At 42.7% G+C, this 22223-nt stretch overlaps 1 protein-coding gene across 3 annotated transcripts in view; it reads right to left on the bottom strand.

Annotated features, from left to right (window-relative positions):
• Positions 1–21844, bottom strand: part of trim44 (tripartite motif containing 44) — a 466525-nt gene extending 444681 nt beyond the window's left edge. For all 3 annotated transcript variants that reach the window (XR_013963955.1, XR_013963956.1, XM_080761881.1), the window contains exons 1-4: positions 21511–21844; positions 17564–18274; positions 14172–14249; positions 2076–2372 (exon numbers count right to left, since the gene is read on the bottom strand). Coding sequence is in view for 1 of the 3 variants with exons in the window: in XM_080761881.1 (XP_080618007.1) it covers positions 2076–2372; positions 14172–14249; positions 17564–18235 (1047 nt within the window). In the remaining 2 variants the exon portion in view is untranslated. The remainder of the gene's footprint in view (positions 1–2075; positions 2373–14171; positions 14250–17563; positions 18275–21510) is intronic.
• Between the last annotated feature and the right edge of the window lie 379 nt (positions 21845–22223).

The raw sequence follows: 22223 nt of genomic DNA, 5'->3' as shown, positions 1-22223 counted from the left end.
ATGGTATTTAAGGATGCACCGAAAGGGAAATTCTTGGCCGAAACCGAATACCGAATATAGGAAACAGTTGGCCGCAAACCGAATACCGAATATGATTAATATTATATATCTTTTTTTCCTACCATTGTTGTCATCGCCGTACCTTAAAGCTACCTGTTTTATGGCAAAATAAATGGTTATGGCAAAAGTTAACTTAAATAATAATCACTATTATGGGTCCATAAAACATGTATTCAGCTCTTTTGAATGCATTAATTGCATACACTATTCGGTGATATATATTCTGCCTATTCGGGCCGAAACCGAATAGGCCGAAAATGCATTTTTACAAATATTTTCTGCGGACGAATATTCGGTTTTTGTATATATTATTTGTGGACCGAGTTGCCAAGAATAATGCAAACATGAATGAATAATCAGGAGAATGCATGAACCCCATATAGGACATGCTTAAAAATGTAGAAACAGCACTATTTTGGAAGCCTCTTGCTAGTGGTGATAGCTAGTAGATCTAACCCTTTCTGTCCCGTTACATAAACAGGCTGAGGATCATATTTGCAAGAAAGACTAGGCTAATTCTCTTACACACATACGCACTACTGACAGTCTGACAGTAATTCCCTGCATGTCCTTATACCCCTCGCTCCCACACCGTTTTCCCCCTGTGCCTGTCCAACCACCATACATCTCTAAGTGCCCACTCCAGCAATAACTAACAAGAGAACAGAATAACCATCAGCATTCAATTAGGGTCATAATGAACTTGGCCCACCATGGATCCATTTCTCAGCTGGAAAAGCAATCTGCACCTCTGCCCCTGCATGGGTTCACCAGGGAAAACACCTTCCAGCCTGTTTGCCCGACTGCCTGTGGTTACTAGTCTAGCAGGTGACAAATGAGCCAGTGGGCTCTTTTAATTTGCGGACTATAAGCAATAAGAGTCTCCTCCTGTATGTTCAAACGAGGGGAGAGGGACAGAGTGAAGTGTTGCAGAGTCTGGTTACAGGTGAAAGTGGGCCACCACCATCCTAAGAATGTACGTGTGCATGAACGTACATACTATATGTACACGTGTGCTGTAGTGAATGAGTGAATGCATGTTTGGAAACACAACCTTGGCCCAGGCACAGTGTACCCAGCTGGAATGGAGGAGTAACTGGCTCCCAGCCAGAGGACAAACATAGTTACACTTAAGCCCCTTCAGCCAACTCTGGTGGTTCTTAATACCTGTATCAAATGATCATATTTCACAGCTGACACCATGAAAGGAAAGTAACATTTCTCAAACTTTCCCATAATGTATTATCCCAATCATTCAAGCGACTCTTTGCTTACATTTGGAATGGGTTTGTGGATAGTGGCACTTGTTTCAATATTCTGTCTGTGATGAAAAATGGAACAAAACTACACCTAGGGCTGCAAATCCTGCCCACACCAACATATTTCTCGACCCAAAAAGTACTCTCTATGTGGCAGCTTAATAACCATGTAAATCCACCCACACGTATACCGTTTTTACCGTAACCTTTTCGACCCAAAAAGCAAATCATCCCTTCGGGGCAGCCGACTGAGCGTCAGCACCAATTTTAATAAAAATCCAACCATCCGTTCTGAAGTCCATGGAAAAGTGAAAAACCTCACCCCCATTATAGTTCTTTTCTAGCACATTAACTATCAAGTATATCATGCACAGCATACATCTGCTGCTAAGCCTCACGTGCCTTTATAGCTCATCTTACACTACATATAATTATGTGTAAATGTGTAGATGTTTTTGATTTCTTGTTTGATCACCTTTCGCACTAGTCTTGCCCCCACCCCATCTTCTTCCATTTTTTATGGAAATAACGATACAATAGGAACTATGCACGATCACCAATTTCGAGTTTCTAGACCAGTGGTTCCCAAAGTGGGGTCCGGGGAGCTAAATGAAAGTTTGGAACCAAATGGACCCTTATGGGACTGTAACTCAGAGGGTACAAATGGAGCCCAACGGGTCCATTTGGGGGTCCTTGACATGAATACGTTTGGGAACCACTGTTCTAGACAGCAGTATGTGGTGCGGGGGTTCTCACCGGCGGTCGGGGGGCTGGCCTGGCCTCCAGGACCGCCCTGGCAGGGCCGGCCAGCATCGCCGCCTCGTTATTCTCCACCTGGTCCAGCAGGTCCAGCTGATGCGTGATGGAGGCCATCTCCTCTTCCAGGCGCTCTGTGTGGACGTTGATCTCTGCGATCTTCTCCGCGGCGTGGGCCGTCAGGAAGGCCTCCTTGAGGTCCACCAGGTGGAGGGTCCTCTTCTCCTCCAGACGGGCCAGTCTGCGGAGCTCGTCAAACTGGCTGTTCACGAAGGCCTCCAACTCATCTGTAGACATCTGAAAGCAGGACAATGCCGTGTACAATAAAGGACAAAGGAGTAGAAGAGAGAGAGAGAGAGAGTGGGGAAGAAGTAATATGGATGAGCAAAAATCGAAAGGCACATTGGGCTGTCTTCTCCCTATTGATTGGCCTATTGATTGATTGAATACTTTGTCAGAAATTTAAACAACACCTGGACGTGGTACAGTCAGACATTAAGGCTAAAAGGGTCAAATGAACATCAGTGTAGACTGTGTAGTTATGAATCATTGAGATATAATCCATGGATATTAATATGAGGCTGTAGAAATACTGATGAGATGACACTAAAGAAAGCAAAGCGGATATGAAGGGAAAATCCGAAGATGATAGAGAACAGGATGGCTCACACCTCACACACGCACATACACACCCTCTTCTCGCACCATTATGCTCAAATTGCACCTGTCTAAATGAAATTGTTGTATATACTGTATGGAACATAGCCTCGAACTGCACCTTTCTAAACAAACTTATGCTGTAAGCTTTACATAACTTTGCTACTACAGGGAAAACATGCACATATGTTATGGTCTCTTTTTTGCTCTTTCTTGCACTATCCTTTTGTTTGCTGTGCTTGCTGTGTGTGATTTTTGATGTCACGTTATCTATTGTCTGAAGGAACCCAAACAAAAATAAGTTTTACTCTATTGTTAGTTGTTACATCTTGTGTAGTTACATAAAAGTACAACCTTGAACCTTGAACTCATGGTGAATAAACCATATTTGCACAACCACCAGCAAATTTGTTGGCATGCCGCAGCTCCTCTGGACCTTAGAGTATATATACAATAGAGAAGGCACCCAGAGGAAACCCTGAGGCGAAATGGACATAGTGGCCGAATTTGTCATTGCAGCTCGAGCCAGCGCTGCTCCGTTGACTATCATTGCACACGTTCATGTGATTGAGGCCATGACACGTGAACGAATGTTTCATACGTGAACGCGCACAAACGGCACAATGATAGTCAACGGCAGCGCGTTCATGTGTTTGAGGAAAATCCATCCCAGAATGCACTCTACCAGGAAGGAGGAGTGAAATCGCCTCATGCGCTTTTGAGCAACTTAATGCAAGTGGATGGGAGGAGAACTCGGGTGTCTTCTCTATTCATATATAACTCTATGCTCTGGACACGCAGGACACGATCGTGTGTCTCATCCGCAGATAGACCTCAGTGGCGTCTTCAGCTACAACAAGCCATCTGTTTAGCTTTCAACGCAATATTGAACTGGTTCCAGAGATTCCCGCGCAATCCATTTCCCTGTTCTCCGATGAGGCTCCGTTGTTCGCTACGACTCATTACTGAACAGATCTTCTCCAATACCCCCCACGGAGACGTCCGTCACGGCACCCCCCCCCCTCCCCCGACACAGATGTCACCATGACAACAATCCAAAGTTCGCATCGCAACCAATCTATCTCAGTTGTTCCATCAGCCCCCCCCACCCCACCCCCAAGGTAAACTTCAATTCACTTCCACTCTATTTATTACCTCTTGTTTCCATCTCACTCTCCTTCCCTCCCTCCCTACCTCCAGTGAAGCAAAGAATCATCAGCCTGTGCTGTGTTTGGCAGAGCCAGCACCCTCAGGTGCTTAAGTCTTGTCATGTATTCCACAATTTTGCATAAGCAATCAGGTCCTCCACATCGCCCACTAAACCAACCGAGAGCAGTAACATTTTTTTAATTTAGCTCCTTTTGTAATACGAAAAAGACATGCATTTGGAATCAGAGAGTTGAAGGTTAATGGAAAGTGAAGAATCTTTGTGTCCCAGTAACCTTTTGCTCCATCTGAATCAATGGCATCATTGGCATGAATTCCCCATATTGCATCTTGTCACAGTGTTACAAGTTTTTTCACTAAAGGAGGGTTTAGAAAGTCGTTTTTGCAATTAACAAAACAAATGATCATAGATCATTAGATTAGACTGCAAAGCTTGACTAATGGAATCTTCTGGGAAACTAATCTATTTTTGAATGCTCAGGCTCAGGACTCTATAATAGTAGTATAATAATTAGCAGTACTTTACTGTAATGTAATGACATTTTATAAGCCAGGTGACCATGGTTCAAGGTGCAGTTGGCATGTACTACTCTGGATGAATGAGTTCATCCTAATATAAAGGAACCAATGATATGTTTATACAGTGTTACGCTATATACATGCAACAGTGGCACCCTTCTAGGAGTGTCAAGATTACAAATTTAAGTTGGAAATGAATTGTCTCACAAATAATTGCGATTAACAAATTCGTTTTTGGCATTTAACTCATTATGGGCGGGAACCCCTTTTGGTGTTTTAAGCGTAATGTTATGCTTTAGCCATTGAAAAATAGCCGCGCTACGAGATTGTAGGTCTGCTAATTTTGAAAAATCGTGAAAATGTGGCGCAATTCTTTCAATATATATTCTTTCAGATTTGAATAATGAATATACGTATATTCTTTCAGAGCGAATGTTTTTAACTCAAATCTTTGCTTCTGGGGTGTCCCTGGAACAACATATTTTCAGATGGGGGTCGGGGGCCAATTACATATCATTTTTGGGGTCCTTGACCGTGACATGAAATATTGAGAACCACTGATATAAAAACATAGGTATTTCAGAAAGCTCTCAGGATTTAGAAGACATTTTTTAAAATGTCGACGTACAGTTACAGTATGTGGAAAAATGTATCTCAATAGTTCAGGCGCTTCATAGTCAGGTCAATGAACTTTGCGTTTACCATGCGTTTATCATCTCAGTAGATTTTACAACAAGCACCAATGAGGTAAACCACCGCTGATCAAGATTAGGCCTATCATTTGCCGAAGAGGGAGAAAAAAAAGATGGGGAAAAGTCCTGCGATTTCACTCTATCACGCAATGGTATTGGCGCAATGCCGCTTAAATTCATCAAACATAAACATCAATCAAATATTCACCACCGCTGCTACAACTTAATTAATTCCAAGTGTTTTGATGTGAAATGCAAGTGTGCCATATGCACTACAGTTGCGTCTAAAACGGTTGTTTGCTTAATTATTCAATAGACCCAGCAGAATATAAACCTAATTCGTCATGTAAACTGTATCTGGAGATATGTTGTGGGCTAGTCAGATCAAGGTATATAAATTAATCAGATGTATGGCTAAAAGGTCAATTATTATCTGCAGTGTACTGTAAACAGTGCGTATGAAGCCATGGCATGTCAGTGTACGTGAACATTCAACTAAAATAGGTGAAGATTCTGTGAAAATAGCAGATCTGCAAGATCAATGCGTCACAAGCCATTTTCTTATTTTAAAATGTCTTTCTTATTAGAGGGAAAAACATGTAGTTAAAGACAAAGTGTCTTGTGCATTAGAGCTACAACAGTTCCTTTTACCGTTGTTTCCTTCTCATCTAAAATTGACAACACCATAAAAAAAATACCCTGATTGTATATTATGTAGTAATAGTATTTATTTTGAAGGATGAATGTTAAACAAACATCTGAATTATTTTCATTAGTTGGTCAGTGCACGCAACTATTTTACAACACAATATAGCTTCCGGAAAAGGAATAGCCGGCCGTCACAAAGCAGTTAGTTGTCATGCATAGCGTTTATTGTTGCCCAAGACCAATTGCCAAGCAGGATTAGGAGCCAATGGTGCAACCCTTAGCCCCTCCTTTCTCTTGAGTATATTATCAGTCATCAATCTAGCCTTCTGACATGTTCTCTCACCACCTCTCCTATTCTCCCAGACCTCCAAGGAGCCACCTGCCCTTTCTCAGAGTCACCACGACCCCTCTGGTTGATGGGGGTCATGATCTCAGCCCAGCTTTCTGTAGTGTGAAGAGCAGCAGCCCTCTCTGCCCTTGGACTCTTTGCCTGGAGACGCCGTTTCTCCTAGCATTTGCCCTGCTAGTGAGGACTAGGAGGGAGGCATTCATGCGTGCTAATCTTCATTTACACGCTTGCAAGCGGAGGCCTCCAATTGGGCCCGGTGCAGAGATAGGGACACAGTGTTTACAAGGGCAAAGAGATGGGGCGCAATGGAGCGATGAAAAGTACAGGCAAATGTATTCCACTATTAATTTGTTTTGCTAAGTCATAGCTTTTGAAAAAATGACTTTGTATTACTGTACAATGAAACCGGGACTCTGAAATCTACAGAAACAGGTCAAAGTGACTACGAGGTAAATGCTTTAAAGTCGAAATAAAACTGCATCATTTGAATTCAAAATGCATGTAATTTTTGAGGGGCGCTAGCCCCCTCCTATATTCAGCTATTCATGTAGATTTTCGTCTTACACAAACATAAAATTCCCATTGATAATGAATGGGAGTATTTACGTCATATGTGGACGATCGGCTATTTTCGTCCTACACAAACATAAAATTCCCATTGACAATGAATGGAGAATTTACCTTCACACAGGTGTGATTTGATATATCATCATCATCATCATACTATAATTCAGTCAATGTCTGTCTGAATGTCTGTCAGAAACACTGCCGTATCTCCTCACCGCCTGCACCAATCGCTCCCACTTTTCACACAGGCATTGACCATGATAATATGAAGGTCTTAACGAATTTTCCAATTTAACAAATTATAAATAAATAATGAATTTATTAGTGAATAAAAAATGCGACGGGTAAGGGCTAGTACTGTATAATTAACTCTGCCAGGCCGAAGGAATGTTTTCGTCCATGTCTGTTGGTTGGTTTGTCCGGGGCTAATCTTGCAAATCACTGGACCAATCGGAGCCAAATCTCTTGTGCACACTGTCAGTAGGCAAATTAAGTATCTTCTCTTTTTTAAATATTTTTATTTTCAATAAAATTATCAATTTGGCCTTAAAGAAGTAAAGAAAAAGAAAAACCTTGCCGGGCGGAGATACAGTATGAGCTCCACTGAACACATTAACTACTATTACTATGCCCATTTCACCATTTGTGTTATACAAGGCCTTTAATAGATTAGCATAATGAATTGAACTGATTAGAATTCAGTATGTAACCTAAATTAAGAGTTATAGAAGCTGCTGGCTTAAAAGTTCAACTAAGCAAATATGCTTTGAGTGAGTGAAATCCTTTCTCTATGAGAAAGGGAAACACAATGTCATGGGTGTTTGACTGAAAATAGAAACTTCTCAGACTCTGAAATATTCCATTGACATTTCACTTGACTACAATGATTCAAGCAATTCAAACAGAACCTCACAGTGTATCCTTTGAGACTGATTATAAACTAACTAGGTGGTGCTACCCATTAATCTTGAAAAGGAATGTGTAAAGCCTAAACTCTTGGGAGCAAACACATATCCCGAGTGAGACACAAGACACAGAGTCTTTCTTTAAATGAGACCACAATGCGGTTTTCAGTGGCGACGTTGCACTATACAGGCTGGGTACTTGTGATCATGTGGCCTGGAGTGGTGACGTTCTACATTTTTAACCCTGGAACCCTAAACATCCTTTTTGTCAACCCATCACTAAACTTGGGTATATTTTACCCAATGTAAAATATTCCATAAACAAGCCCAACACACGCACGCATGCAGGCTGGCTGAGGTACAGCAATACATGGCAACTTGAGGTACACTGCATGGGGGCGCCATCATAGGGGGGCAAATCGGTGTAAAATGTGGGTATTACTTAAAAAATACTTCTAAAAAAACGAATGGAGCTGGGACCTTCTCCGTTGGTCCATCCAATTCTGGGACATGTGAGAATGGTCCAGTAAAAAAAATGTGGGTGTATGGGATTTTTCTTTATCACTATCACTAAACACGGGTGAAATTCACCCTATCACCTGCCTGTAGAAAAAAACAGGGATGTGGGCAGGGAAAGAAACCTACCTTTTATGATGTCACTGAGCATCAAGAGGTTACTGAAAGACCCACCCACCAGCAACATTATGAGAATTACAAAAACTAGACCACTGCACCTGCACGGCTGTAGAGCACCGAGTCAGTGGATACCCATTGTACCCGTGTCAGAGACAGTCTGTATCTGTCTCTCTGTGTCCCTTTATTCCTATATATGGAGTTCTGTGTCAGGCATGGAGTGTTGTGATGTCAGAACAAGCCAACTCCATATATGAACCCTGGGAAGGGGCCCTGTCCAGAGTCCGGGAAGAGGCCTTTTGTGCGGTTCTGGACAACCGTGTGTCCGACCGACTCGACACTGCACTGGGTGGAACGTGTGTCAAATTTGAAGTCGGTGGGGCGAACGGACGGTTCTCAAGTTACGTGGATTATAGCCGTACACACGTACGTACGTACGTCCTTCCTAACGTACGTACAGATAGACAGACACACATAGATAATTGTCCGGGTGAAAACCCATGTTTAGTGATCTAGGGTTAAATACTTCAAATAATATACAGTAAATACCTAATTACCTTAATTTACGGACTATAAAGTGCACCTGAATATAAGCAGCTAAATTTAGGGAAAAAAACAAATGTGTACATAATATACGAGTAAGACGCGCAAACACGGGAAGCGAACGCAGCTCGTACATATTTGGGTTTTGGACGTATAGCTGCTTTGGGGACTCCTTATATGGTTATGGCTGAGTCATGGTGACGTAACAGCGGGACAGACACTTGCATCAATCACAAACAAATCACTCAGCTCCATATATGGGCACAAAAGCGGGACAGACACACACACAGACAGACATGATCTGCTAGGTCTCATAGTAAGTGCTCACTGCGTTCGCAACAAGCCGCACTGCACTATAAGCCGCAGGTGGCCATAGAGATAGATTTAGAAGGTCCCCTAGTGGCCATTAGCTGTAAAAATCCATAGATTTACCGCACCGAAATTAGAAATACTTCCGTCTGATAAGCTTTAATATTGATCGCAAACTGGATCGCTGATTTTTCTTTTTTCTTTTTTTTTTCTGGCTTGGCCTTTCCTTCTTTAGCGATCCTAGACGGGATTGTGCAACCGCACTGCCGTTCACCTCCCTTTATACAGGCTGACTAAAAAGCTGAATAACTCAAAATCTACAGAGCTCTCCATGGTTTGGATAAAATGTGCGATGTTCGGAGGTCTTTGCTGATTATCCGGTGGTTTAGATGGAAACATTGGCGCTTTCTAGAGCAAGGATGGCTTCATTTTAGCTTCTAGCATTGACGCCATTTATTTAGCATTAAAGATGGACGCCCAGACAGGATATGAGTCCAGCGTGATGCATTAAAGTTGGCTCGGCAGTCTGCGGTTGGCTCTGCGTCCAGCAGGAGGCAGTATATGGGTTGAACTTTGATCCAACTTTCACACTTCATAAGTTACTTTTGTTTATGACTGGAGGTGTTTCTGTTCTGTGATGCCATGCATGTACTGGCATGAGCTGCGATTGGTTGACTTTTGACGAGACAAGACATACGCTACACATACATACGATACTGTACTGTACTGTACATACAAACCACGTTCCAGGCAGCTTGGCACCTTGGCCCTGCTGTAAAATCAATAAAAAATACACGGGAGAACTAAAAATAACCCAAGCTTTTAAACTTTCTGTGAAACGTTATCACTGCCCAAACAGTGTCTGGCCTGCTGCTTAGTTAGTGGCGGTTTTATGTGATGTTTTTAAAAAGAATGGTGAAAAGCATTAATGGAACATTAAGAGCAAATGGGTTTGAACTGCCTGCCCCTGGAAGTAGTGGACCTGTTCCAAAGGAACACTTTCATCCATTTGGCACCCTTTCTTGCATATCTCACAATCAGATTCTCCAATTCAGCCCATTACGCAAAAAAAGGAAACGTAGAAAGTTAATTAAAAGTATTCTCACAAAAGTAGGTACATTTGTGTGCCGCGTGTATGTGCGCATTGTGCGGGCGTGCGTGTGTGTGATCCGTCAGACTGCCATCCCTCTAGTCTACTCTGTACCTGTCATGCAGCCAGCCAGCAGCCCCATAGGCAGTGTGCCATAGCCGACATTGTGTGCAGCAGGACGTGAGTAAATTAAATATGAGTAAAAAAAGGTTTATATCGTCAAAGTGGAAACCTTGTATGTCCAAAAAATTGCAGAAATTCACAACACGCCACGATGCATGCAACACAATGTTTACACTATGATGGAGTAGCGCATTCATTTACAAGAAAACATACCAAGTTCAAATATTAAGGGGTTTCTGCCCGACATAACAATGACATGCAGACTCCCCCGCTGCCACCATGGTTGGAGGCTACTAAATACTTCACACAATGTTTCAAACTCTGAGGAGTATTCAAGTGTTGACAAGTCTTGCCTACTAGCTGAATGTCAGACATCTTTCCTGGACCCCCCCATGCGCTCCTCTCTGGTCTCCTATTAATATGTATAGTCTCAGTACTGTCTTCTTCTATATGTTCTATCCCCCTGCGGATAACAGGGATATGAGCTCAGAGAGATTAAAATCCTCACACCTGAGGCAAGTTAGGCAACGTGCATAATTAAGCACAGACGTTTTTAATAAGTAAACAACAACTAGGGGTTAAACCCATCAGCTCACCCCTTAAAGGGTAAGAACACTTTTTTTATGTTTGGGTTGTGTAGTTACCTTGCCATGATGCAACTCCAAATGTGGACAAGAAATAAATAAAAAATTGCTCCAGTGATTAGAAATTGATCATTCAAAATATGCTCCTCATTGACATACATACGCTAAAACAGCTCTCAACGTCACTCTTTTAGTACTGTACGTAAACAAACACAAACTAAGTTGATTCAGACAATATAGAGCATCACCAAAACTTATGTGGTTTTATTTTTTCATAAAAATGTTAACTTCCTGTTGATTTGTCCATTTTATTAGGAAGAAAACCCGGACTGGATCTGTGGATCCGGATCCAGATCTTCAAATAGTAAAATCAACAGGAAGTTAACCACATGAGTTTTGGTGATGCTCTATAGTCTATAATATAGACTATAGAGCATCACAACAAACACAAACAAAGTTGATTCAGACAATATAGACTCTATATTGTCTGAATCAACTTTGTTTGTGTTGTTTACGTACTAGAAGAGTGACTTTGAGAGCCGTTTTAGCGTACAATGTAAGTCAATGAGAGGCATATTTTGTATTATCAATTTCTAATCATAGGAACTTTTTATTAAAATGTCTTGTCCACATTTGGAGTTACATCATGGCAAGGTAACTACACAACCCAAACCTAAAAAGAAAAGTGGTCTTACACTTTAAGATGCACACAGAGAGACACACAATGTACTAGGGTACACAACAAACCACACTGGAGTGCATGCACAATAAAAGCAACAAAAACAGACCTCCTCCTGCTTTTATTCCCTTGAAGCTTATCTAAAGTTCCAACTCTCACACACACACACACACACACACACACACACACACACAACACACACACACACACACACGTTTTTATATTCACACACACTCTTTCCATGCTAGAAGCGGTCACTCTAGTGGCCACCGCTCATGCATAATAAGAGCTGCTGACATTTGAGAGAGCAGAGAGGATACGCCGACAAATTCTCATAATGGGTTTTGACACAAAGCCCTGCGAGTGACTAGGTTAGTGGTTTTCTCCGAACACGCTACACCTCCCTGGTGTGGTGGCGTGAGACAAAAGGTCTAGGAAGGCTCGGGGGCAGCATTGATATTTCAGTATGATAGGGGCCGTAAGCTGGGGTGTGGCGGTGGCTGCCAATAATGGTATTACCTCTAGCCGATAGGTTCAAATTAACCTTCTACATTATGCCAAGCTGCCACAGGTCATGTCTCTGGAGCGGCACCCTAATCCCGATGCTTCTCTGGTACACGCACGCATGGTTACACTACTAGAGTGGCAGAGCACAGCGGAGCGGGGCTGGTGCTGAGGGACGCTTGCATAAGAGCAGGTGCAGCCACCATAGCTGGTGCTGTGAATAGATGAGACCTAGCCACTTAGACATGTCATGACCCTCACAGCTCTTTGTTACATTCTATACACAGGACACAGCCACAGTGTGGTCAGTGGCACTACTGCCACTGCCTTTAATATAACTAGTCTATATCCAATGTTTTTACCTATATTGAAAACTGGGTTTGAATTGTTTTTGGGGGTGCTACCTACCAGGGACACTACCTTGAACGAGGCCCTATCAGTGTGGCTCAAGTGAGTTAAAAAGGCACAGTGTACCCCCCCCCCCCCCCCCCAGTAGATGTGTATAAAATCCTTCCTTCATCCATAGGCCCTCATTGCAGTTTGTATACGTTTTGTATTCATAGTATTTGTATAACTAGAGCAGTGCCCGTTGGAGCCTCCACAGCGGTGCCCAAGGGCACTGGCCTACTATGGAGCTGGCCTGCTGGCCTCAATTATGTACACATGCAGAGACTTGGTGCATTTATAGTTAAAGATTGTATCTTGTTGAATAGGAGTAAAAAGAAAAGAAAAAATGCCTAGTGACTACAGCATTCTAACTCCACTTCATATTTTATGAAACTCAAATCACTGTGTCAGTTTGAAAACGTGAGTCAGCACACAGGCGCCAATGCAAACCACAACAGACACCAGCTGAAGCCTGAAATGAAATGACTCAGTAATCACACAATACAATGCCATCAATCCAAAGCTCCCGCTGGAATTATATCTTTGATGAAAGCCAGAGTGTATTGTATTGAATGGGGCAGAAAGAATTAAAGTATATGGATTTAAATAATTGTCTCTCACTGTGTATACTTACCAACTCTTTATGACATAATCTCTTCCTAATCCCTCTATCTCAATCCAGACTGCTGTGTCTTGCTGTGTGTGTGTGTGTGTGTGTGTGTGTGTGTGTGTGTGTGTGTGTGTGTGTGTGTGTGTGTGTGTGTGTGTGTGTGTGTGTGTGTGTGTGTGTGTGTGTGTGTGTGTGTGTGTCATGCCACTGTAGTGCTTACTCCTCTGCCAACTGAATTACAATGATTAATGGCTCATCTGTCCTCCTATGTTATGGCTCTCTCTGGTATATGATAACTAGGCTTGATTTATTTTCCTGTGATGACCTGCTTAACCACATGAACCCTAGCATGCCTATTCAGAGGGTTATGACGATATTAAATACTTAACATTAGCGAAAAGGGTGAGACAAAGCGACACTAAAAGGTAATACTAGGGTAAGTGATTATGCTTTAGTTCAAATGACTGATAAATAGCTCTATATTCTGATAGTACGCATTGCTACATATGACTACAAGTCTCCTCGTCTCTCCAGCTCTTTAGTAAACAGAACACATATTTTCAGGTCGGGATACTTATTTTATCCAATTAGGAGAGACAGACAGACAGAAAAAAATGGAAATCAAACACTATAAATGTTAAATTGATAACACAGCTGAAAATGTATTTTCTGTTTATTAAAAATCTGGAGTGACGGGGAGACCCATGTTAATAAAAAAACGCTCTTCTATGGCAATGATTACGATTCACAATATAATGCTTTAAACTAAAAAAGAAATGTTTTAACCAGAAATTATCACTAACCCTACCCTACCTTTAATAGAAGCTTGACTGCAACACACTCAAACTCAGGTTTCTGTATCCATAAGATTAGGTTCTAATACTAATGGAATTTTATAATTGACTAAATCGATGAGACTGATTAATCCATTAAGACCTGGCTGAGGCAAATGCCTTCTAAATAAGTAGTTCTCACACTTCAAAGATTTTGTTTAATTGAATGTAAAATCTGAAATAACACAGGTTTCCTGTTCAATTTTATACTTTGTAATACGCTAAAATCGTTTTGATTTCAATGTGATGATTACATTGATTAGTTGGATAACCGGTTGCACCTCTAATTGGATTTACCTCAGGATTGGTCCATTTAGTCTTCATCTTCTCAGACATCCGCCGTGTGCAGCCCAGCAGGTCATAGCCTTCCCTGTTCTGATGGAGCAAACAAAACAGCCAATGATATACTAAAACACAGTATGCACACATGTGAATTACAGCTATACTTCAAAATATTCAATAAACTATAGTATAAATGAAAACATGGTCAGCTAATTTAAGTCCAAACTGTCAAATATTACTACCTACGAAAGAGGCAGAACTTGTGAAAATAGCCGATCTACAGTGCGTGCTTGTGTGGTGTGTAGATCGGCTATTTTCACAATATTTATTGAACCAAAACCGAACCAAGTCAAACTAAATGTAATGCTTCAACTCGTACAATTCCAAGTGCTTGTCAAAATATTTTGAAAGGTTCGAGAATCACTGTTCTGGCAACAGAAAGTTGCCATTAGAATGATTCCTTTTGTCCAAGAGTCTCTCTGGACTCAAGTAATAAATAGTGTCTTGTGACCGTGTGCTTTGACCCTCCTTTTCTCTGTTCACACATATTGCCATTGTGTAAGCATAACTTAAGCTTGAGAAATGCGCCGCGTTTAGATGTATATAAATCACAATTGAAAAGAGCTGTGGCATGGCTCTGCAGACTCAGGATTGTACTCTAGAAATTACAGTAAGAGTAAGTTAATTCCACTAAACCACTTAGGTCATTACTACTATAACAAAGTGCATAGCTTACAGTTTGTAAATGCTGTGCTAGCTAACGCTCTTGAATCCATTTATCACTTTTACATGCACAGCTTTCGGTTTCTCAGTCTTCTCAGACAAGCTATTGACAAAGACTCAGTATTGAGGCGACATTTTACACTCTGTAAAGCTTTGATTGTTGAAAGTATTACAATTCAGACAAGAACCCTGATCTTATCACAGTCATTCCCTGCTAATTCTACACAGTGACATAATTCTAATGCGCTCATCAGTGTGTTGATAACATCTCACTGTAAATGGGAAAGCAATAACGTCACGAGCCGACACAAAGGCTGGTGCTCACTGCTCAGGCCGGGTAAATCTCCCATTCTGCATGTTATCCGGGGCTGCTGTACGGATTGCAATGCCACTGGCTGAAGACTCATAGGCGATTCACACTGAGAGGGACTGAATCCGTTTCATTGGAACCGTTTGACCGTTTCCGAATACGGTTGCCTGGTCCCCGATGGCCATGATTCACATTGCCCGAGATTCAACAGCGCACCCGGGTACACTTGCATAACACACTTTAATGCTCCAGATGGCGGTGTGCTTGATGGCTGGCGCACACGGACACTGACCAGGGTTTCCTGCACAATGTTGTTGGCATGGCGCTGCGCCATGCTTGAAATAAATCGCACCGTGCATTTTCTTTTTTCTAAGGGGGCTAGTGAATCATGGTGTGTGTGTGATATGAAATGTCCAGTGCCTCCCCAAGTGCCACCCCAGTGTCTGCCCTGCAGTGTCTGCCCAGTGTCTGCCCAGTGCCTCCCCAATGTCCCCCCGAGTGCCTCCCCAGTGTCCCCCTGAGTGTCTCCCCAGTGTCTCCCCAGTGCCTCCCCAGTGTTCCCCTGAGTGCCTCCCCAGTGTGCCCCTGAGTGCCTCCCCAGTGTCTCCCCAGTGTCTCCCCAGTGCCTCCCCAGTGTCTCCCCAGTGCCTCCCAGTGCCTCCCCAGTGCCTCCCAGTGTCCCCTCAGTGCCTCCCCAGTGCCTCCCCTGTGTTCCCCTGAGTGCCTCCCCAGTGCCTGCCCAGTGACTCCCCAGTGCCTGCCCAGTGTCCCCCAGTGTCTCCAATAGCAATACAAGAGCAATAATACGAATTAATCTTAATTTATTAATCTTATTTAATGAATTAATCAAATTAATTAATTAATCAATTTTCGATTGCCAGAAGGCCCCCCTGCACCCAGCACCATGCCAAAGCTTTTTCCTGCAGGAAACACTGCATCAACTCTGCAACATTGTCTCCAATAAATCCAGACACACTGCATTGCATTGCCTCTTTGCCGTTATAGCCTACTACTTCAGTCAGCCTGCCTGTTATTCACTGTGTCAGTCAGTTCTGTACTCCAGTGTCGTGTATTATATTAGTTTGCTATGGATTTTACTTTAGCATCATTATTATTTTGTTTTACTTTGCAAACTATGCCAAGCAAAGCCCAAGTGCCACGTGTAGTCCACGGAATAATATAAGCGCGTACTGTGGTGCTGCGTGTATACGCAGATTCAACAGGAGACGGGCGGCGTTGAGAAATGCGCTGGTGTTATGCGTTGTGCAGCGTGTTTTTCTTTTGTTGACACTTGGCTCGTCGACTAGAGATTATGTCACGTTCTAAAAAAGAACAGTCCACTTCCTTCTTTAGGTACGCATGCATTCACATTGGAACGATCCGTATCTGAATACACTTAAACGGTCCCAGGGACGGTTGGGCGAACCGCTCCCGGGAACGGTACACATCATTCACACTACCACAACATCTGCCACGTGGTCCCGAGTGCGCACCCGGGAGGCCGGGACCATAGTGTGACTGTGAATCGCCCCTCAGTGAACCTATGTTAAACACACCCATACAAACAAAAATAATACGTGGGGAATAGAGATCATGAAACTATTTTTGATACAAAGCCAAAAGGACACTGGAATATGTGCATCACATTTTTATAATGCCTATTTTTTCACAGTAGCCAAACAAATTATTCATGTGCCCGCCATGAATTTCATATGATGTCAACGCTAGATGGTTATGTTTAAAACATTACACTGAGCTCATCCTGGGGCTCTGGTATGTTGATTTAAAAGTCTACCGAGCCTACAGCTATTGGCATACAGCTACTGTATATACAGCATAGTAAATGCAAACCGGATAGGGGATGTTGTGATTACGGTGTGGATGCTATGCATTGTACTATAATGATCACATGCAGTGGGGGGATAAAGTGACACTTAACTCATTTACCGCAAACAGCGCCATATGGTGGTGGGCTCAGGGCGCCATCCAGTCATTTAATAGGCGAAGGATCTAATTCTGAAAGCCGTTTCACTCAGAAACCGAAAATCAGGAAGTAAAAATGTAATCCACCCAAAACATACTATTTGTAACCGAGGATCACATTGTGTAGAGAAATGAGCAATAAATAATTGTTTTGACCCAAAAAAGAAGAAGTTTTTTTCCTTTTTCGTTTTTTTCACCACACCGGAACCATAGTGTTATGAGCGTGTACAGGACACAGTTGTGAACCGTAATCAATTTATATTAAAAAAGGCGTGAAAAAGGCACCATTGATGTGGAGAAACATCTGAAAATAGGGCGTCAAAAGGCGCAATTGGTGGCCTGGTGAGTTAATTCATATAAACTAGTCATGTCATCAATGTGCAACTCTCACCTTTTGCCAGAGATAAGCTTCATGCAGAGTGATGATCTCATGCTCGCGGTGGTCCCCCTGCACAGCACACACCACACAAATGATCTTCTCATCTGCCTTACAGTACAGGGAGCCTTCCTGTCCGTGCTCCGTGCATCGCAGTCTCTCCACAGTCACGGTATCTTTCTTCCCTCGCTCTGGTGCAGCCACAGCCTCCTCGCCTGCCTCTGCGCCCTCAGCCATTGCACCTTCGCCATCCTCTGGCGAAAGACCATTCTGTGCCTCTATACCGGGTCTTTCTCCAATCAATCCAACCCTCTCCACAATAGCGTCCCCCGCCTGATGGATCATCTCCCCAAGCACTGCTATGTGGTCTCCAATGAAATTCTCTATTTTCGCCATCCTCCCTGCTGCCTGGGCCTCAAACGCGACCCGTCCAGCCAAGATCTCACCCCGTTCCAGCCTCGGAGGCGGCGGCGGAGGCTCCTCTCGACTATACGGCACTAATGGGTGGCGTGTGCTGCTGCCATGTCTTTCGCCATGGGTAGTGCAGAAAGCAAAGCTGCAGATACGGCACATCTGTGTGGCTGGCTGGGCCTCGTCAGGCTCACATGCGTCACATGACCCATCCATCTGCGGAAGCTCTTCCATCGGCTGCATCTGTCTGTCCCCGGGTTTCCCAAGACCACTCATGGCAGCAGGTGGTGACTGCGGGGTTCAGATGAGTAAGCCCTATAAGATAAAGGTAGAGAACCAGTTATAAATAGTTATGACCGATTTAGATATTTTTAATTGATTAAATAAAAACAACTGTAGTACAAGTAATAAAACAGTTAAAAGCCTTAAAAACACATGGTAGGATGCAATATGAAATGTTCTTCTGCGCTAAGCCTCCATGAAATACAAGAGAGTTCTGGACAAAAGTCAATTTATATTGTGCTTCCTCTTTCAATCACTCGGTAACATGATTTGGCTAGACTAAACAAAAGAACACAAGAACTTCCGCACCGAGCGGTCGGCATGAGGTCGGTGGAAAGAAAATAGTGCGAGATGGATTATGGACGACAGTACCCGTTACCGGGACAATGCGTAAACCATCTCCACACCACATAAGCACCTATACTTGCCTACATACAGCATGCCTACTGTAAGCTCAATAGCTCATAAGACACATACTGAGAATGTACAGACAGAGGTTTGTTTGACTGAAAACTTTAAATAAATTCGTTGCAGAAGTTACATTTCAGGAGCATATGCAACCAAAATTTTCACAATTTCAAGCCTTTATATGATAAATCATGAAGCACTTATTAATCATTTCAGGACAGGTTTCAGCTTTGAAATCCCTGAAATAGTAATACCGGTAATATACCATAGAATAGAGGCAACGGTCAAAGATAAAGAAGACCCAGTGCAATTACAAACACCACCAACTCTGTAATCATTGCAAAACATTGCTGAAAGGGCAACCAAAACCAAAGATAATAATAAAAGGTTATGCATTAATAGCTTTGCCTATGCCATGAAATTGTATACATACACTTCCTTTCTCCTAAAATGGGCACGGGCCCTCACCAGTATTCCCCTTGGAATTGTTGTGAATGGTGTGGTTGTAAGTAAAAGTTTTTGAGGCTTATTTTGATCTGCTAAGTGCTAACCTTACACAATCTGATTAACCCAATAAATCATAAAAGGTTTAATCAGAAAATGTTTCCCTAATGGTGTGGTTGTAAGTAAAAGTTTTTGTTGCTTATTTTGATCTGCTAAGTGCTAACCTTACACAATCTGATTAACCCAATACATCATAAAAGGTTTAATTAGATAATTTTTCCCTACCAAAAATACTGTTACATCATTACAATAATAGCAATTATTATTATTATATTTATTTATTTATTCAGTTTATTTATTTTTTGTACTGTACCTTACATATGGTTGCAAGCACAGAGCAGCGCATGTTCGCCAACCTTAACGCATGTTCTCCAACCTTAACGCATGTTTGCCAACCTTAATCTGGTCGTTTTCCGCATGTCGGGCCAATGACTGGTCGGAAAAGTGTACGGACCCCTGATTGCATAGTATAAAGAAGTCGTCTAGAAAAAAACAAGAGACTTCATTATCTATAACATGATTGTCAAAAATGGATGGAATATAAGCACAGTACCTCTGTATAACATGGAAAACTGACTATGTAATGACTGGTACGATAAAGGGGAGGATGGAGATGAGTAGCCTGTCTAGTGTTGCGTTTGTGTATTTGAGAATTAGTTTGAAAATAATTGTTAAAAGGTTTGGGAATAGAGTCAGGGGTATGTTTGAGTTTATAAATCAAATCAAAACATACACCCAAACATTATCACTTATATATGTGAACAAACAATAACGTGACAGGTGCAGGACAGAAGTCCACATCTAAAAAAAACAATAAAGTCTGCACACTGGCTCATGCTCTAAACTAAAGTGTTGGCTTCCACCATAGCAAGTGATGTTTGTAGCCTCAACGGCCCTTCATCAGACCTCTGATGTACCGGGTTCACAGGCACACTGTTCCTCCAATCCGCACAAACTCAGAACAGGCCACTAGTCTCGTAAAGGGGCAGCAAAACCCTTGTGACACCAGATACAGTCAGGATAATATAACTCTAAAGTCTAAAGTGCTCCGTCTCCTTTGCGCGTGCAATTGCCCAGGACTTTATTGGGGGGAGCACTTTTATTCTTCATGTTATAGAGGAATTCAGAAACGGGTCTCATGGTCGCAGCTTACATAACATATTTCCTGTAGGCGAACTCGACATAGCTGCAGGGTTTAAACCAATACCAGGCGCACCTCTTCTACTACAGTGAACGACGGAGTGACTGATGTTAGTCTGCCTCAAACGTTACTCTTTTACCTGCTTTTTACTAACACTGACATTACTTCATAGTACTTTAAATGCTTAGTATGAGGTATAAAGTACAGCAGCCTTGTGTTCATAAAACAGAAAGATTGGGTATTGGGTAAGACTGACGTTATGTATCTTTCAGGAACTTTCACTGCTTTGTCTCAACCATTACTCAACTGCGGTGGTCTCCGCCACCACAGTGGCGGACGTGGTCTCCGCCACATTTTTTTTATGCTGCCACTACATAAACTACACAGGTTCATCTCAATGTTCTGGTCATCTTTGTAATGTTAGTGTTAGTAAAAAGCAGGTAAAAGAGTAACGTTTGAGGTACAGTTCACTGTAGTAGAAGAGATGTGCCTGGTGAGGGTTTAAACCCCGGCCGCAGCTATGTCGAGTCCGCCTACAGGAAATACATAAGCTGCGACCATGAGACCCGTTTCTGAATTTGTCTATATCCTGCATATGTATAAGTTATATTGAGTGAGTCATACATACATACATACATACAGCCTCAATTGTAAGTAATGTGTCTACTCTAAACATACCATTCATCAAACAAGCTAACAACAGGAAACTGCATGCTTTCATCACCAACAACCCTCGGTGTGACCGAACAAACAAACACTATCTCTCAAGTTCTCTGTCTGCTATCCGACTCTCACTGAGCGTTGTCAGGTCTGGTCTGTGGTGACCTTTTTAACGCTTCCTTCCTTTTTGGCTTTCACCAGCCTCCTCGCCCCGTGGGTCCAGCCTACCTACATAAAGTGAGAGACAGTCTATACACACACACACACACACAAACAAACCCCCCTACATTCTCCATTTCAATCGCTGTTTCCCCTCTCTCTCCTTGGGGCCTTCCTCTACTGAGTTGTGTGTATTGTCTCCTGCTGACACAAACCACCAGCAGAATAACTATACTTTAATGCAGAGACCCCCTTCCTCTCTCTCACTCTGTCTCTCTCTCTCTCTCACACACACACACACACACACACACACACACAGTCACACACGTACTGTAACTCATGCACGCGCGCGCGCGCACACACACACACACACACACACACACACACACACACTTACCAGTGTGTAACTCACTCCAGTGTGTGCTTGCTGGCTTGCTACTCTCTGTTCTCTTCTTATCCCTCTCTGTTATGGTTTGTTGTTGCGACGCAGCTATAGCTGTGATGCTAACACTTCCTTAGCACTGTCAGCTATAAGCTACTGTTGTTTTTCTTTCTTTCTGCTGCTCTACTTTCACTTCAAACCAGAGCAGTTGAGCAACGACTCGCTCCGATACGACACTGTAATTAATTTCACTTCCGTGTTATCATCATCATCATCATCATCAGCTGCTTCCATACAGTTCTCACAGCTCTGCCTCCCTGTGCTCTCTCTCCTCCTGCGTGCGTGTTTTCTTTACCCACTTCCTGCTTCGCCGAGAGCGACGGAGAGAAACGACGGAATGAGACACACACACACACACACACACACACACTGATGTTGCGTTCACACGGGGCAGATTAAACGATGCAATCTACCATTCATTGTCAAAGGAAGCCAGCGACATGACGTTGCAAAGACGGAATGATGCATGCAGCGGCTCCAAATCAACACAGAACGCGTCTTTGCATTATATGCCCGTGTGTAAACGCAATCACACGTGACGCTGAAATGACTGAGGGGGCAATTGAGATTTTTGAGGGGACAAAAAACATTTTTTTCAGATTTCTTTTTTTTTTATGGATCTGGTCAAAAAAATGAAGAGGCTAGATCTATAAAGAACTACACACATC

Source organism: Protomyctophum bolini, assembly GCF_963924005.1.
Source record: "Protomyctophum bolini genome assembly, chromosome: 4".
NCBI lineage: Eukaryota > Metazoa > Chordata > Actinopteri > Myctophiformes > Myctophidae > Protomyctophum > Protomyctophum bolini.
The sequence above is the reverse complement of the archived record's forward strand: the minus strand, read 5'-3'. Positions and strand labels throughout refer to the sequence as shown.